General features: G+C 42.1%; 1 protein-coding gene across 2 annotated transcripts in view; it reads left to right on the top strand.

Annotated features, from left to right (window-relative positions):
• The window catches only part of SEL1L3 (SEL1L family member 3), a 117,179-nt gene that overhangs the window by 75,726 nt on the left and 22,831 nt on the right, over positions 1 to 18,622 (top strand). For both annotated transcript variants that reach the window (XM_005554621.5, XM_005554623.4), the window contains exons 13-17: positions 1,061 to 1,201; positions 5,132 to 5,194; positions 7,010 to 7,186; positions 10,271 to 10,398; positions 13,135 to 13,218. In XM_005554621.5, coding sequence (XP_005554678.2) covers positions 1,061 to 1,201; positions 5,132 to 5,194; positions 7,010 to 7,186; positions 10,271 to 10,398; positions 13,135 to 13,218 — 593 coding nt within the window. The remainder of the gene's footprint in view (positions 1 to 1,060; positions 1,202 to 5,131; positions 5,195 to 7,009; positions 7,187 to 10,270; positions 10,399 to 13,134; positions 13,219 to 18,622) is intronic.

Raw genomic sequence — 18,622 nt, 5'->3', positions numbered from 1 at the left:
AGAGAAGCAGAAAGAAGGAAAGACAACAAGCGACCCATGTGGGACTGGAATGTTAACACACATGGCTCTGGCCCCGTTCCTGGGCATCTGTCCCCAGCCTGCAGTCTCTGTAGTACAGGAAGGATATACAAATACGGGAATGTATACAAAATAGTATGGCCTGGCACGGTGGCTCACACCTGTAATCCCAGCACTTTGGGGGGCCAAGGCGAGTGGATCACCTGAGGTCAGGAGTTCAAGACAAGCCCGGCCAACATGGAGAAACCCCGTCTCTACTAAAAATACAAAAATTAGCCAGGTGTGGTGGCTGTGCCTGTAATCCCAGCTACTCGGGAGGCTGAGGCAGGAAAATTGCTTGAACCTGGGAGGTAGAAGTTGCACTGAGCCAAGATCCTGCCACTGCACTCCAGCCTGGGAATGACTGTGCCAGAGCCATTTCCTGGGTATGCCAGAGCTTGCATTAACTTTTTTAACAATAGGCACTTCTTCCTTCCTATGTTCACTAAGTCTTTGTTGAGCAGCTTCTATGACCTGTTGAGCTCTGCTGGGTAAAGGGGCCAAGGAACAGGGGCAAAGATAAGTAACATCTTGAGGTTCCTCCCTCCCAAGAGCTTCCAGCCTCCAGTCTGATGGTGGACCCAGCCATGTAGACAAATGATAAAAGATCAATGCTATAGAAGGATGCCCTAATGATACAGATGTGCAGAGACCTCCCTGCCAATCACATGCCAAAAGAAAGGGCAATATCTCCCAAAAGAGTGCCATTTGAGGAGTTTGATTATTGACGAAGTTCCAGCTAGCTCTGGTCCTGGGTGCAGTAAATACACACACACACACAGACACACACGAACCATTCATTTCTGGCTTGCATTAAGGGCTTGTATTTACCTAAGTCCACGTTCATGGCTCTGGCCTCCAGTTGGAAGACAAAGTATATCTAGCTAATCCTTGGTTCTCAATTGAAAACATTGTAAAATAGGTTTGCCCTCCCACCTTTCAAAGTCTTGTGTTAAGCATTACACAGGAAAAGTCATTGTTCTAAATTGCTATTGTCTTTAAGCAACGATTGGCCCAGATGCTGTTCTGGGGGCAGCAAGGTGTGGCCAAGAATCCCGAAGCAGCAATTGAGTGGTATGCCAAGGGCGCCCTGGAGACGGAGGATCCTGCGTTAATCTATGACTATGCCATTGTGCTATTCAAGGTAAGAATCACTTAATTTGTGCTGAAATTGTGCAATTCTTATCAGACTCCTGAGCAGTTTCCTGTGGGCGGGCCGGCAAACAGGGAGTCGATAATTGGGGAAACTTAGTATATGCTCCTGTCACTCTTGATGGAAAGGGATGTTGGCTAAAAAGGCAGAGTCAGAAGCAATTCCCTGTTCTCATTTTTAATCATTAGTCTTATGTTTGGCACCTGGATTCTCTGTGCTTTTGCAAGAATCGTGGCAGTCTGGAGGAGATACCCGTATTTTATCGATTGGCACTCAGCTGCCAGCCCCCACAGGCACTGCAAGTTTGCCACCAGGCAGAGTTCTCTTTTAATTACAGCTTAAACATAGTGTGTAATTGGGCTGGATCCCAACAATCCTGCTGATGAAAATAAAGATCTTGGTTTTAAGCCAACAGGAGAGGGGTGGGAAGAGCCTAGCAGACAAGCATTAAAGTCCCACCTCTGTAACCGTCAGGTATGTCCTTGGAGTCACCTCATCTCATGGGACAGTGGCAATGACCACAGATTGAATGAGATCATAGGACCAATGGACTTTGGGGACTGTAAAATGCTGAGTTCTTTATACAAAATAGTATGGCCTGGCATGGTGGCTCACGCCTGTAATCCCAGCACTTTGGGAGGCCAAGGCAGGTGGATCTCCTGAGGTCAGGAGTTCAAGACAAGCCTGGCCAACATGGTGAAACCCCATCTCTACTAAAAATACAAAAATTAGCCAGGTGTGGTGGCTGTGCCTGTAATCCCAGCAACTTGGGAGGTTGAGGCAGGAAAATTGATTGAACCTGGGAGGCAGAGGTTGCACTGAGCCAAGATCCTGCCACTGCACTCCAGCCTGGGCGAGAGAGCCAGAATCCATCTCAGGAAAAAAAAAAAAAAAAAAATTAGTAATAGTTCACACTGACTGAGTGGTTGTTACCTGCTTTGCACGGACTAATGCATTAAATCCTTACAACTGACTTACAAGGTTGATACCTTGGTGTATTATGATCGCTCTCCATTTATATGGAGACAAAGGCACAGAAAGGTTTTGTAACTTGCCCAAGGTCACCCAACTGGTACATTTCTGACTTGGAACTGGGATCTAGGAAGTCTGGCTTCACAGTCTGTGTTCATCCTCCCCAAGCACAGAGACATCAATTCATCAATCTTAGAAAAGTAAAAAGCTTTGGCTTTGGTAAGGAAATTCTCAGACTTATGTCCATACCCAAAGAAAGCAGCTGCCCCCAAAAAGCAAGGATCTTCAAACAAGGCCAGGCCCATCTCCAGAACACGGCTGTGGCCACTCCGAAATTAACAACCATGGCTGTGGCTGCCTACCCTATCAAAGCCTGAAAACCTATTGGTTGTTGTGTTTTCCAAATTGAGGTCTCAGACCTTCTCTTTCCAGTTGTCAAATCAACATGGAAATGCTTTGAATCTGAGCCATGTGCCAATGCATTCATGTATCTGTTCAATAAGCAACCATTCCATTCAGGGCTGACCCAATACCAGGCTCTGGGCTACATGGAGGGACATATGGATGCATGAGTCACGTCCCTGACCTCAGGGAGCTCATACACAGAGAGGAAGGCAGAAGACCGACATCAGTAGGCACAGAGGAGCAGCACCTGTCCACCAGAGTGGAGTCCAAAGATGAAGGCACAAATCAGACGTTATCTCTGCCCACCAAGGTCTCACAATCTACAGGGAGAGGCAAATCCAGAAATAAATGACTCTGGGAGTGACATAATGCCTTCTCTGGGTTTGCTTTCTCACACCTGCAGGCTTTTTTGCAGAGAGGTGGGGTTCTGCATTCTTGCTAAGTTTTCTCTGGGTGGGAGGAAGGAAGCCCTTTATTAGCAGCTCAGGGAAGATTTCCGCCTCTGGCTAGAAGATCTCCCCAAGTGTATTCTGTGTGAAAGAACCCCACGCTGAAAATGGGCTTTCCATATGCAAAGAACAGTAAGTGCATTTGGCTGTGTGGGGGCATCGGGCTTGTATGCAAAGATGGTACCAAGATGGTGGCTGTGGTTCATTCCAGGTAGTCGAGTCCGTCTTATCTCGCATCCACATGAGGATAAAGCTTTGACTTTGACAGCAGCAGCTGTCCTCCATCCATTCACTCAGTGGGTAGTTACTGAGTACTTACGATGTACCAGGCTTCCCATTTCTCTCATTTAATAACTTCCAATACTACTCAGATTCGTGTAGAGTACATCGTCTTTGTGCAAGAAAAGTTATCCCAGTTTGGACTCGATAGCGGGTACAGTGTAAACATCCCTGTCCTAGAGTGTGGGGGTTGTCATTGCAGCTCTAACTGTGAGGCTTGGGCTAAGTCAACCGCTCTGGGCCCCTGTTTTATTTCTTCAAAACAAAAAAGAGTTGGAGAAGATAGACTTATTATACTTCAACCAGGCGCTAACGTTCTGTGATTCTGGTCTTTCTGATGCTTTTCCAGAAGTCCAGAAAGCTCGTCTCCTCCCCGTCCAGTTACTCCAAGTGTCCTTCTATGTCCTTTTCCCTCTCCTCTTCCTCCCTAATTAAATGAAGCAGTGGTGCCATTCTGAAAAATATTTTCATCTTCCACTTTGCTTCAGTTCATTGGTTTTATTAAATAAGCCAGTTAAAGTCGAGTAGAAACTTGGCATATGTAATTTAACCTTTAGTTGGATTCACAGTTTTATTTGGGGTCCTGAAAGACAGCCAGTCGAGTATATCCTGCATGGTTCCCAGATCCTACAAGGAGGCTATGAACTGAAATAGGCAGAAGAAAATAGAGAGTGGCAGTTACCAGCTTGGATTCTGGAGTCCACCCGTCTGGATTCAAATTCTGCCCGCATTTCCCATTGTGTGACTAAGGGCACATTTCTCAGATGATAATATAATAGCAGCACCTCAGGTGGGGTCAATGAAGCACTTAGACAGTGCTTGGCCAAAGTTAATTAACACAGGAATGGTAACTAGTGCTGTTTCCCTTTACTATAGAGCTAAGCGTCTAAATAGCGTTTGTAGGTGTGTTTGTTGCAAAACCCTCTCACATTCAAATCACAGGCGATCCTGTCAACTGTTGTCTGAGTCCAGGAGGACCCCATGTGGCACATGGGGATTGGGGGTATCAGTAATTCTAAGTGAGTTTGGAAGCAGCAGTGGTTTACAGCCACCTCCTCCCCCTTGCCTGGCTATCTTTGCTTTCAGATCTATGCCAAGAGATACTCAAGGACCTCCTTCCATTCTACCCTTGAGCCCACCATCTCCCCAGTGGTCCTCCAGACATCTCAGTGTGTTCCACAGAGTTTCTCTCTTGTGACAAGAACCCCAAAGCCCGTGTCTCTCTGTTGTGGACAAACCACCTCCCCTGGAACATCTTGATTTTGCCGGAAGAACCTTGTTAGTTTCTGTTAGTTACCTCTGAGGCAACCGATTCTGCTGCGTTCTATCTTCTGTGGAGCCGGTTCTTGAGCTGATTCTGAAGCAACAATGTTCCACCCCAGAGACCCCAGCCAGCACTGATGAAGGCTGCAAGCGACAGCCTGGTAACTCCTGACTGTCCAACACAGATAAAGTGCTTTATCTGGCTGGCAAATTAGGTAGTCCCCAGAGGAAAGCATCCAGGATGGCCAAACCCATTTAACCTGATTCATAGCTTCCCCCAACAGTACCTGTGGATTGACAGGGTTGCAGTTGACACAGGGATTACTGCTAAGCTGCAAAGTTGAGGTTTGTTGCCTGTGCTCCACAAATATAAGTGAAATAATAATGATGATGATGATGAAACAGCACTGCCTATAGAAATCCCTAAGCTTGGGTTTAAATGAAGAAAGTTAGGGTTTTATGTTTAAGTATTTTATATTCAACACTAATGTGTCTGTATGTGTGCAGTCTGGTTTTATTTTCTTTGTAATCGTCACTGTTTATCAATGTTTAGGGTCAAGGAGTAAAAAAGAACAGACGGCTTGCCTTAGAGCTGATGAAGAAAGCAGCTTCCAAGGTAACACGTGCATATTATCAAAGGGAAACAGTTCCACCACACACACCCACACACTCTCGCACGTCTAAAAAAAGGAAATGGCCAGCCTCTTCCTACAAAGCCCTAAGGTGGAAATGGGGTGGTGAGCGGTTGGTCGCAGGCACGGCACCCCCACTGCAGTGATTAGTCACTTTTTAGTTACAATACATACAGAAACTTGCCACAATAGGGGCAGCAAAATTCAAAAGCTGAATTCACCTTCCAGTCAATAGCATTCGGGCTGATTTTGTTTGAAGGCTAAAATTATAATCAGGAGCTGCCCTCATAACAAGCAGCAGGACCCCTGGAAATTGAATGGGTATAAATGCCACTGAATTCAGGAAACCAGAAGCCTAACTCCTTTGAAGGTTAACTCTGTGGTGTCCGTTTCCCATTTGTTTCCTGTGCATTGATAACAGGGCTGTTTATTAAGTTTATTGCTAGGATTGGGAATTATTTTGCTTTTGTCACTATTTACACTTAAGTAGTATCATCAAGTCGGCTAGTTTCTATACAGCTCTACAGAATGGAGGATACAATGTTGCTTTTGAGGGGCCCCCACCCACACATGCACACACATGCACACACACACACACACGCATGCCCAATGCATGCACAGTCACATGTGCACACTCATATGTGCATGCATACTGATGTCCAAATAAATAGATTTGCAGAAACTACTAGAAATCTACACCTTGACAAGGCACCTTATAGCCCTTTTGGCATCTGGATGTGCCTCCAAGGCTACCAATATTTGCCTTAATGATGAAGACTCCTAAAATGACCATGCTGATTTTTCTTCTTCATTCTCGTCTCCTGAGGAGTTCAAAGTTGCATACAGCAGGAAGTTAGAGCATAGAATGAGAGACCTAAAAGATTGTTCCTCCATCTATGTGTTGTCAAGAGGACACATGACCCAGGGAGAGGGAACCCCCTGATATGTACCCCACTCCTGACAACAGCAACTCTAGGGCAGGAGTAGAAAAATAACTTAACGGTAGTCATGGAAGTCATTGGTTGCAGAGGACCATAAAATGGGGCCGTGAGGTGGTTTCTTGGAAGGTGTGAAATTTGCATCTCTGTACCATCCTAGTGGCGAATTGATGTCTAGTGTGCTTTATTCTGAATGAATTTTAACAGAGCTTAGGTAAATAATGAGGAAATACAGTTTTATTGATCTGGAATAGTCATGGCCTTAAAAGTATTAAATGATTCTCATTCTTCACTGCCGTCCCCTTCTGCTTCTGCCCCTCCCAGACCCTGAATTCCCTGTCAGAACTGGGAGTACCACGCAGAGACAGAGCACCTGTGCTGTGCAAGTAGGACGTTGCGTCTGCTTCCCACAGAGTGCGTGTTGGTGTTCAGGGCAGAGGAATCAACAGATGGGCAGGCGGATCACCTAGAAACCATCCCAGTCGGGGCAGGTTTCAGGCCTCAGTTGAGCGTTCATGAATTTCAAGGGCACTATTGATGCAGCAGGGCAATCAGAGGCCTTTTATAGACAAGCGTGTTGCATAAGAGCCCACAGGAGCAGAACAATGATTTGGGGGCTAACATTGCTGCAGAGATGGAAGGCAGAATCCCAGCAGCAGTCGGGTGAAACCCACCTGGGAAGACTGTGAGGCAGGCTTGTGTTTTCTAGCACTTAGTTTTTCTTTAATGCCATCTGCTCCAAAATAAGAGAAAGGGAAGGTTTTGTTCAGGCTTAGGCAGAATGCTTCCACAATAATTGCTTCCAGAGCTCTTTAGATTTCATTTTTCTAAAGTTAATTTCTTTATTGTTCCAAAATTTAGGGATTGCATCAGGCAGTCAATGGCCTGGGATGGTATTACCACAAATTCAAGAAAAATTACGCCAAAGCAGCAAAGTACTGGTTAAAAGCAGAAGAAATGGGGAACCCAGATGCATCATACAATCTTGGAGTCCTGCATTTGGATGGCATCTTCCCTGGAGTCCCTGGAAGAAATCAAGTGAGTAAGACTTGAGGCCCACTCTGCAACTGGTCGGTCCCTTGATCATGAAGCATTTGTTGAAGGTACACTGTGTGCCCCAGACACAACCCCAGACACAGTCCCTGTCCTCGAGGAGCTCAGGGGGTCTCGTAGGAAGACAAGATAGTGAAGAGGAAAGGGTGGCATCTGGCCAAGTGCCAAGTGTGTGGCAAATGGTGTGACGCGAAGCTCTGGAGCCAGGAAACAGTGAATGCCAAAGCAGCCAGGAAGGCTTCATGGAGGAGGGGGTCTTGAGCTAGAGGGAGGAGTGGGAGATGACACAGGACAGGAATAGAATGAGATGGAGCAGAGACTGATCTTGCTAGAAGCAAGGAGAGCTAAGTCCAGATATGACTGCCTGGTGTGAAACCAGTTTTAATAATAATGAAAATACAATGGCAATCTTAAGTGTTGATTAAGTATTTCCTCTGTGCCAAGCACCATGCAAAACACCGTACCATGTGCTCTCTTACATAATCCTAATTCTCCTCTGAAATAGCTCTTAATACTCTGGTTATGTCCATTTTTCAGATAAGTGACTGAGGTACTGCGAAATTAAGTAACATAGGGTCACACACTTCGTGGTGTGAAGACCTGGCCCTAGTGCACAGTGGAAGTCCACTCTATTAATAATAATGTTGATGTTGGTAATCATAACCTAAGCTACATTATTATTATTTTTTTTTTTTTTTCTGAGACAGAGTCTCGCTCTATCACCCAAGCTGGAGTGCAGTGGCACAATCTCAGCTCACTACAGCCTCCACCTTCTGGGTTCAAACGATTCTCATGCCTCAACCTCTGGAGTAGCTGGGATTACAGGCGTGCACCACCATGCCTAGTTAATTTTTGTATTTTTAGTAGAGATGAGGTTTGCTGGTCTTGAACTTCTGGCCTCAAGTGATCTGCCCACCTCGGCCACCCAAAGTGCTGGGATTACAGGCGTGAGCCACTGTGCCCGGCCCTGAGCTCAACTACATTTAACAAAATGTGGTGAACACCTACCCAGTGCCAGGCACCCTTCTGAACACCGAGGACATAGTAGCAGGCAAATCAGTCCCTGCTCTTATGAAGTTTCATTCCACCAAATGGAAAAGACAATAAACAAATAACTATGTAATAGGAGGGGAGGTGAAGATCAGTGCTATGCAGAGAACTAAAACAAGTTCAGGAGGGCTGAGAACAGTGGTTCACACCTGTAATCCCATCACACTTTGGGAGACTGAGGCAGGCAGATCACTTGAGCTCAGGAGTTCAAGACCAGCCTGGCCAACATGGTGAAATTCCGTCTCTAAAAACACAAACCCTCATCACTAAAAATACAAAAATTAGCCAGGTATGCTTGTAATCCCAGCCACTCAAGAGGCTGAGGCAGGAGAATCACTGGAACCCTGGAGGCAGAGGTTGCAGTGAGCCAAGATTGCGCCACTGTACTCCAGCCTGGGCGACAGAGCGAGACTCCATCTCAAAAAACAAACAAACAAACAAAAAATGTATTTTTAATTTTTATATAGTTTATATGTGTATATAAATTTTTATTTATATATCTTTTATATATATATGTAGTATGAGGAGGTGGAGATTGGGAAATGCTATTTTATAATGGAAACCAGGGAACCAGGGAAGGCCTCTTTCATAAGGTGATATTGTATAGACTCCTAAAGGAATCTTACAGATATCTGGGAGAACATTCTGGAAGGAAGGAACAGGCAGTGCAGAGGCCCCGAGAAGGTAGCAGGCTTGGTGTGCTAGAGGAGCAGCAGGGAGGCCAGAGGAGTGGAGTGGAAAGCAGAAGAGACGGAGAGGGTGTGAGACAGGGCTAGGGAGGAAGCCGACCAATGTGAGACTTAGTTTCTGCTCTGAGCAAAGTGGAAACCACTGGGCAGTGTTCAATGGGGCAATGATGGGTTATGTTTTAAAAGTTCCTCCTAGATCCTGCCTACTGGAGACATGGACAGGAGCAGGGGGTTCATGCATTGGATCCAAGTGAGAGAGGGCAGTGGGCGAGACCAGGGCGGTGTCAGTGGAGGGGCTGAAATTGGGTTCTACATGTATTTGGAAGGTTGAGGCAGCAGGATTTGCTGGTGGATTGAATGTGGGGTGTGAGAGGTGGAGAAGAGTCAGGGATGACTCCAGGGCGTTTGTCATCTGTTGCGCTGGAAGAATGGAAGTGGCATTTATTGGGAGGAACAAGATTGTGGCAGCAGCAGATTTGGGGGTAGGAGGGGAAGAATTGGAAGACTATTCTTTTTGAAACACTGTGATAAACCTTGAGAATGTGTTATCTCATTTAATCCTTGCAACAGCCCTTCACTGTAGGTGCTATCTGAAGGCACATTTTTCAGTGGAAGGAAATTAGATTTGGAGAGATTAACCAACATGCCCAAGTCCACACAGCTAGTAAGGAGCAGAGCTGGGATTTGAACCAAGCCTGCCTAACTTCAACGCCCTTGCTTTCAAAAAACAATAGCTAAGTGCCTCAGAAAAATAAGAGTAATCAGTGGAAATATACCCATCTATATGTTTGTCTTATTCTTTCCCTCTACCTGTCTCTGATGACATAAGTGGCTGTATATTTTTATGCATAGCAAATGTGTGCTAACCCTCCCAAGACATCTGTGAGTGAAGTTTTCTTATTGTCACATTCTAATTCTCACCTTCCTACTGGAAATGCAGTTTTTGCACATGAGTTTGAAGAAAGGTTTTAAGCAGGGTTAGGAAAGCAAATGCCTGGATTTTCACCTGGTGTGACTTCTGATATAGTCTTCTATCTAGCCTGCAGGGGGTTATGTGAGGATCAAATGAGATGGCAATGGTATTCATAATTACATATTGTCTTATTTATTGGGTAAACTTAATCAACAGAATAGCTGAGGCAAGGTCATGCATCTCAGAGGCTGGCTTCTGTGATTGGCTATCTTCCTGGAATTGTTGCTTGCCCTGGTTTTAAAGCTATCAGAAGTTATAAGCCTGTAATCATATCAGGCTTAAAGCATCTTACCACCTAGCCTCCGGTGAAACCAGCCCAGCTAGGATGACTCAACGTTTGTTCATCTCTCATTACAGACTTTAGCTGGTGAATATTTCCATAAGGCTGCACAAGGCGGACACATGGAAGGAACCTTGTGGTGTTCTCTCTACTATATCACAGGCAACCTGGAGACATTCCCTAGAGATCCTGAGAAAGCTGTTGTGTAAGACTGTCAAACATTGCATTTGAAGGGAAAGTCATATCCTAGATTCACTGTGCCTGAGCATTTTTTAAATTGAGTTTTTTATTTTTACCAGTTATACATGCATGTAGTTTTAAAAGCCACATAATTTGACAAGACAAAATTAAAAATTTTAATTAAAAATTTAAAAATAATTTGACAAAGGCAAAACAAGAAATTCTTGCCTACCCCGCTTCATCCCACCCCCAGACTCTATTTTCTGCTCCCTAGAATGAATCACTTTCAATCTTTTTTGAAAGATTTATTTATTGATTTTATTTATTTTTTATTTGTCTCTATTTCTAAATAACATGCTTATACCACTATTTCTTGGTATTTTCATGCTAGGCATTGTCTAATGATGTCCCACTGTGAACGATAAAGATGTAGTTTCCTTTGACTCTGCCACCTCCCACTACTCAGCTCATTCACACTTCCTGCCATCTTTCATCTTCCCAATAAGTATATCATTTTGGTTACATTAGTATCAGGGCTTACATTATTATGACCATGTAAATGCTATTTCTAACTGAGCCATAGTATACTATGATTACTTTTCCTTTCTTGCACAACTTTTTCTTTTCTATGGATTGTTACTTATTTTTTATTGTTTATTTGCTAAGCTTTCTGTATACTTATCATTTTCTATGTACTTGATCTCCAAATTCTCCTCCAGGTGCCTGAATTTCCTCTCAGTATGTCCAGACCTATCTACATATTATGTTAATTTAACCTTCCTGGTAACATCCGTCCTGGAGTCTTTGTTCAGGACAATGCTGTCATGCTGAGATTAACTGTCATTATTATGGATATTTACTTTCCCTCCATCTCTGTCTTTTTTGGTTCTCTTCTTTGCCAGACCCCTTTCTTTCTCTTTCTTGGTCTGCACTTACATTTTGGTAGAGCACATCCTATAGTAGGTTCCTGAGGTATGGTGAATGGGAGGCACATTTTTGAGGTCTTGCATGTCTGAAAATGTTTTACAGGAATTATCAAACCATGACCCATAGATGAAATGTAGCTTGGTACCTGTTTTGTATGACTCCAAGAGCTAAGAATGCTTTTACATTCCTGAGGAGTTATAAAACAAATAAAGAAGGATATGCAACAGAGACTATATGTGGCCCACGAAGTTTACGGTATTTAGTATCTTGCTCTTTACAGAAAAAGAGTTTGTCGACCTCTGTTTTAAGCCACCCTCACACCGATACCCTGGCTCTCCAAAAGATTGTTCTTCGTAACACATTTGGGTTCAAATCCAACCTGACCTGACCTTCGTGATAAACTTGACTTAGACTGACTTGGTTTTTTATCTTTGTTATTTAGTATATTTGACATGAATATTCATGTTTTGTGGTTTTTCTGTTATCCTCTCGTTATTGATTTCTAGCTTAATTTCACTGTGATGAGAGAATATATTGTGAATGATTCTGATCCTTTGAAATTTGTCGAAGTGTGCTTTATGACTAGTATATGGTCAATTTTGGTATATGTTTTATGGCTTCTTGAAAAGAGTGTACTTTCTGAACTTGTTGGGTACAACATCTACATATATATCAGTTACATCAAGTTTGTTAATTATGTTATTCAGAGCTTCCCCATCCTTTCTGATGTTTCTTTTTCTGCTTGTTAGGTCAGTTACTGAAAGAAGTATATTAAAATCTCCAACTATATTTGTGAACTTATTTACCTCTCCTTTTAGTTCTGTCAATTTTGCATTATATATCTTGAATCTATGTTATTGGATCACATAGATTTAGAATTGTTTTGTCTTTGTAGTTGATCCCTTTATCATTTTACAATGTCCTCTTTATCTCTGTTCATGGTTCTTGCCTTAAAGTCTATTTTTTCTGATGATCATATAGTTATACCTGATTTTAGTGTTAGAGTTTGTATGATTTATCTTTTTCCATTTCTTTACTTTCAACTTTTCTTCATTCTTAAATTTCAATGCATGTCTCTTGTAAGCAGCATATAATTAGGTATTTGTATTTTTAAATTTTTAAAATTTTGTATTTTTAATTATTTTTTGTATTTTTAAATTTTCATTTTTAATTGGTGTATTTTGTCCATTTACATTTAATGTAATTGTGGATATGTTTGGTTTTAAATATACCATTTTCCTGCTTATTTTCTATTTGTTACTTTTGTGGGGGGTTTTGTCAGGGGTCACTTTTGTGGGGGGCCTTTTTTTAATCTCTTTTCTTACTCTTCCTTTGTACTAATCAAGTATTTTAAAAAATTATTCTACTTCCCCTTCTATTAGCTTTCTAGTTATGCATTCTTAAACTATTACTTTAGTAGTTATAAGTCTAAAGATTATAACAGACTAGGTCATTACTAATAAACTCCTAATAAATTAGGGAACAAAGCCAAATAGGGAAAGCTAATAATAAGTAAGTAAACATGACTTAATAGAATACTAGAACTCTTGGTAGAGATTGTATTTTTTCATATTGGTGGATATATTTCATTATGTATCTTACATGTCTTTGTTTCCATAAAAGACAACTCCTAATCATTCATAAGAAAGGGCACTAAATGAAAAGCTCAGAATGCATTTTCTTTACCTTCTTAACATTCAGTTCTGGTTTGTTGTTCTATAAAAATTCTAACTAGCAAAATATTCCCAAGTGGGATTTATTGAGAGCATATGAAGAAAAACATTTTATTAAATTTGCCATGGTTTGCATATTTTCTCTTCCCTTTTTTTTTCAGATGGGCAAAACATGTAGCTGAGAAAAATGGCTACTTGGGCCATGTCATTCGCAAAGGCCTCAATTCCTACCTGGAAGGTTCATGGTAAGCTTGGGATCCACATTAGAGCAAACTTTTTTCCCTGCCTGTCAGTATAGTCTTATGAAATGGAGTCTTAAAATGCAACTGAGAAAGCAATTTGCAGGGAAATCACAGCTCCCAGTAATGATATTTAGAGTATCATGGACTGATTGGCTGTTGATTAGAAAACATAGCATTTCCATGTTTAATTATACACAAAAATTTGTTCTCTAGGGGAATTGTTCACACTCATCAAGTTGAGAGAGATATACAAATACATTGATTTCTCTTTCCTTTAAGCTTGCCCCTTTTGGTTTTAGAGTCTGGAGACAGCATAGGGGATCTTAGGTGAGACCCTCTGCTTTTTATTTCCAGGCCACAGAAAGTCCAGAATTTCTACCTTGTTCCTAGCAAGAAGAGAGATCAGTGTTTGAGGCTCAGGCTACCTCTTCCATAGATGTTTTACCGCATCTGCCATGACTAGGAGCCTGGGATTGCTGGAAGTCCAGTATCCAATGGCACAACCAAACAGATGCCCTTCTTCCTAACCTTCTGGTGGAGTTAGCAAATCTCATCTTGTTCTTTATGGGATGAAACATGATGCATGAGGACCCACAAATGCTCCCTGTTTGCTGTTACTCATAGATTTTACAAATAAGGGACCCCTCCCCCAACTTGACCAATCTCCTTTCTTTTATTTTTTTCTGTCAGTTCTAGCATTCCATTGTTGTTTTAACTTGGGTCACATTTTCTTGGCTGGTTTATTGCCTAAATGATGTGGATATTTCAGTAATAACTAAAAAAAGTCCTCGGTCCACTGCCTCAAAGACATTAGATGAGACTCAGCATTGATCACATTCTGATTTGAACCTTAATTAAAAATTAAAGTGTAAGTTCAAAAGAATGACATTTTCCCTTTTAGTCCATGGCTGCACATGCAACCAACAGATAGCATCTCAATGAGTGAGAATCTTAAATTAGAAAATGTAGGAGAAATGAGGCCAATGAAGAAAGCACCAAATGCAAATTTTTATTATCATCATCCTGTGAAAGTTTATTACCTGTGACCTCACTTTGCACAATCAAAAAGAATTTTTTTTCAGAAAGTTACTGTTTCCCCATCATAAACGTACCTTACAATTTTTTTGGGATGCTTTATCTTGTTTCTCAAGTGAACTTCAGTTCATAAAACTCCCAAATTTGACTTTAATTCATTCTCTGCTTCTTGCTCTCCCAACCTCCCACCCTCTGCTTCCTACAAACTTCTTAGGATGAACTAAACATTCAATATCGGAGTGTTTATTTTTGGGGTTTTCCCAAAGGAAGAGCACTCCTGTAAACACTCCTCCCCAACCCAGCCCCGCCCCCATGATGTCTAACACTGTTTCTCTCATGGAGTCTTTGTTAGTTCCTTAGCTTTCTTGCCTACTTTTGATGTTTTGAAGCTTTTTTGAGATGAAGTCTCACTCTGTCACCCAGGCTGGGGTGCAGTGGCACGATCTTAGCTCACTGCAGCCTCCGCCTCCTGGGTTCAAGCAATTCTCCTGCCTCAGTGTCCCGAGTAGCTGGGATTACAGGTGTCCACCACCATGCCCAGATAATTTTTGTGTTTTTAGTAGAGACAGGGTTTTTCCATTTTGGCCAGGCTGGTCTCAAACTCCTGACCTCAGGTGATTCACCCACCTTGGCCTCCCCAAAGTGTTGGGATTACAGGCCTGAGCACCGCGCCTGGGTCCTACTTTTGAATTTAATATCACAAAGCACTTTAGCACATTTTAAAAGCTGCTGTGAAGGGCTAGATGAATTAAGATTTTTGTGACTTGTCCTCCTTCTTAGAATACTCAGCCTCATCATGGTTTTTTTCTGTTTGGTTGGTTGGTTATTTGGTTAGTTGGGGGAAGGAGAAAGGAGACCTGAAGTGTGTCCCGCACCCTTTGTGAGTTTGGATTCAGTTCCGCAGATTTTACTGAGTACGCTTAAATGCAGGATGCCTGGCCACAAGGTTCCACAGATGCCTTAAGTAGGGCTTGGGGAAATTTGCTGCCTCATCTCTTCTGCAGGCAGGTTCTCATGTGGCCCATATTCTATCTGATCTCTGAGCCCTTGCACTGACTTTTCCCTCTGCCCAGGAATCCTACCTAACTCCTTATTTCCTTTTGTTCTTCTGTGGATCATGATTGCTCTTTACACGTCAATTGCCTGATCACATCTATCCCAGTTCCCTAAACACAGGGGTGCCCGGAAAGTGTTCAGAAACTACTGATTGAATGAACTAAGGTGAATAGAGGGAACAATTATAGCTCAAGGGCCATGAGCAGTATGTAAAGATCACTGGGGATACAAACGAGGAAAAGATGCCTGGTTTGGGAAGCTTGGGACAGCCTTCATGGTAGAAGTAATGGATGATGTGGTCTTGAAGGATGGGTGGAATTTCCACTTAGCCAGGCAGGGAACAGCATTTATGGTGTAGGGAATTACAGGAACAAAAGCAAAGTGATAGGAAAATTCTAAGTGAGTCTACAAAACATTATGCCATGTGGGTAAAACTTGAGAGGGATATATAATGAAACCAAAGAGGTGCTACTTTATGGAATTTTGAATGGCAGATTATGCATTTGTAAAGCAGTGGGGAGCCATCAATAGTTTCTTATTTAATTTATGAAGCAGTGGGGAGCCATTGATCATTTTGGAGAGCGTAGTGACGTGACAGAGCCTGTTTCTAAGGTGCTTAATCAAACAGCTGTGTATGGTGAATAGAAGGGAGAGCCTGAAAGGGGTTAGTTCAAAAGGAGCCAAGCATTTGTACGGAAGACGTGGCATGAGTCAGTAGGGTGGCTTCTGTCTTCTTTTATCATGTAATCATTGATACGTGTGATATATACATAACCTCCAAAGCATGACAATAAAATGAACAGCCATAAAGCTACCACTCTACTTAAAAAAATAAACATGGCCAGTGCTGGTGAAGGCCCTGCTGTCTCTCCCAGATTAAATCCCATCCTACCGCCAGTACTCAGAAGTAACCATCATCCTAGCTTCTTGTTAGTCTGCCCCTTGCCCTCTTTATATTTTTAATATATATGGATATATTCCTAAGAAATGAATTTAGTTTGGCTTATTTCTGACCTTTATATGATTTTAATTGTTTTATATAATATATAATTCTTCAACTGCTTTTTTATACTTAACATTATGCTCCTAAGGTTCACACATCTTGCTGGGTGTGGTGGTGCACGCCTGTAATCTCAGCATTTTGGGAGGCCAAGGCGGGCGGATCATTTGCGGTCAGGAGTTTGAGACCAGCCCAACCAACATGCTGAAACCCCATCTTGACTAAAATACAAAAATTAGCCGGGTGTGATGGTGTGCACCTGTAATCTCAGCTACTCGGGAGCTGAGACAGGAAAATCACTTGAACCCAGGAGGTGAAGGTTGCAGTGAGCTGAGATTGAGCCACTGCATTCCAGCCTGGATGACTGAGCAAGACTCCCTCTCAAAAAAAAAATAAAAAATAAAAATAGGATTCACACATTTTGATGCATGTACCTGTAGGTCATTCATATTCACTGCTGTAATAGATCACAATTCATTTCCCAATTCTCTTGTTAATGAATATTTGAGTTCTCTTTCTTTTCTTTTCTTTCTTTTTTCTTGCTTTTCCTTTCCTTTTCCCTTCTGCCTTGCCTTGCCTTTTGTTTCCTTTGTTTTTTAAGAGCAATGCGGCCATGAGCATTTTTTGTGTATCTCCTAGGGCATATAGAAAGAGTCACTCTAGAATATAAACTTAGGAGTGGGGACTCTGGGTCATAGGGGAACATGTTCAGCCTTACAAGACAATGTCAATTGTTTTCCTAAGTGGTTTTAGCAATTTATTATCTTGCCCACCATACGTAAATTTTTATTTCGCCATATCTTTGCTAATCTTGATACAGAAGCTAATTATTTTTAAAGGTATGTCTCAGTCTGGATTTGAAACCTCTTAGTATCAACAGGAAGAAATGTTTTGTATCAATTACGATGGGGAAATCTTTTTCAAGATCTATTTGGGGCAAAGTGCTTCCATCCATTCCTGCTCTCCAAGCTTTCAAGCCCTCCCCAAGGGTTAAATAGGAAATACATGTTTGTTGGCCTCCTCACAGTCCAACATGACATTTTTTCGTGCCATCTATTCTGCTGTAATAGAACTAAATCATCCATCAATGTCCCAGTCCATCCCCTTTTTTCATTTTTGTGTGAGTGAATTTATTCTAGAAGTTATTTTCAAATTACATGTGTCAGTTTGATGAGCTTGTGCTTTTCCGTGTTGTTCCAAGATTTATATGGGATAGTTTCAAAGAGGAGCATGATTAAGAAAAGGGCTTTCTGCTGTATCAGCGTAATACAGAAGATAATGTTGTCATGCCTGAGGCTGTCCTCGGACACTCGAAGAAGTTAGCCAAGGAAAGACCAGCTGTCATGTTTCATTTCTCTCTGCCTTACCCCTACATGTGTTGTTTTATCTGCAAGCTACGCATTTTATTGTCCTTTATCTTAAATATACCAAAAATACTTAACCCAGGAGGTTAGCCAGATTATAGTGGGCTTGAGGCAAGGCAAGTAAGCATACATAGCTTCAGGTGAAAGAAATTCACCTTTTTGCAATAAAGCTGGGTCCTGAATTCCACTGAGACCCCAGGATTTTTTTTTTTTTTTTCATCCTTATAGTCTGAGCTGCTTCAAGCATTGGCAGAAAAGAGCACATGAAAAATAACATAATTGTGGAGAAACTGCTCAGGGGTACTCAAATTTATAATTCACAGCAAGCAGCCAAAGGATTGATGATTAAGATGTATCATTATAAAAGTTCTAGAAATACATGTGCTGGGTCTGAAAGGAGGATAGCAAATGTGTCCTTAAATTCTTTCTTTTCTCTCAATCCCTTCCTCTCCGCACCCATCCCCTCTCCCTGTCAAAATGACTGTCTAGGGGACAATTTTACTTGCGTGCATTGGAAATAAAGCTTGAAGCTCTGGTTGACTTCCTAAAGCTTGAGGAAATTCAAGGAAGGACAATAGTTTTGCAGCTTGTCTTTGGGTTTCCTGCAATTAAAAAATGCTGAGTAAATGTTTGTTCTATGACTATAAGTGTAGGAACATCTGTAATTAATATTCTCAGATGGCATCTGTTGAAACACAGTAAGAGCAAAGTGCTAGAAGGCTAAATGTGGACAGGGTTTCTGCAGAGGCATTGTCTCAGAAGCTTTAATAAGCTGAGGAAATCTGGTCTTGAGTGGCCAGCCCCTACCTAGAGCTCACTGCTCAGTAGATGTGAACATGGATGGTGGCGGTACAGGCATCGGGTGATTGATTGTGCAAGATGAAAGACAGAGGTGGATTTCTTTTTTTCTTTTCTTTTTTTTCTTTTTTTCTTTTTCTTTTTTTTTTTTGAG

This window comes from Macaca fascicularis, chromosome 5 (genome assembly GCF_037993035.2).
Source record: "Macaca fascicularis isolate 582-1 chromosome 5, T2T-MFA8v1.1".
NCBI classification, from domain to species: domain Eukaryota; kingdom Metazoa; phylum Chordata; class Mammalia; order Primates; family Cercopithecidae; genus Macaca; species Macaca fascicularis.
Note: the sequence above shows the minus strand (reverse complement) of the source record. Positions and strands in the feature narration are given on the sequence as shown.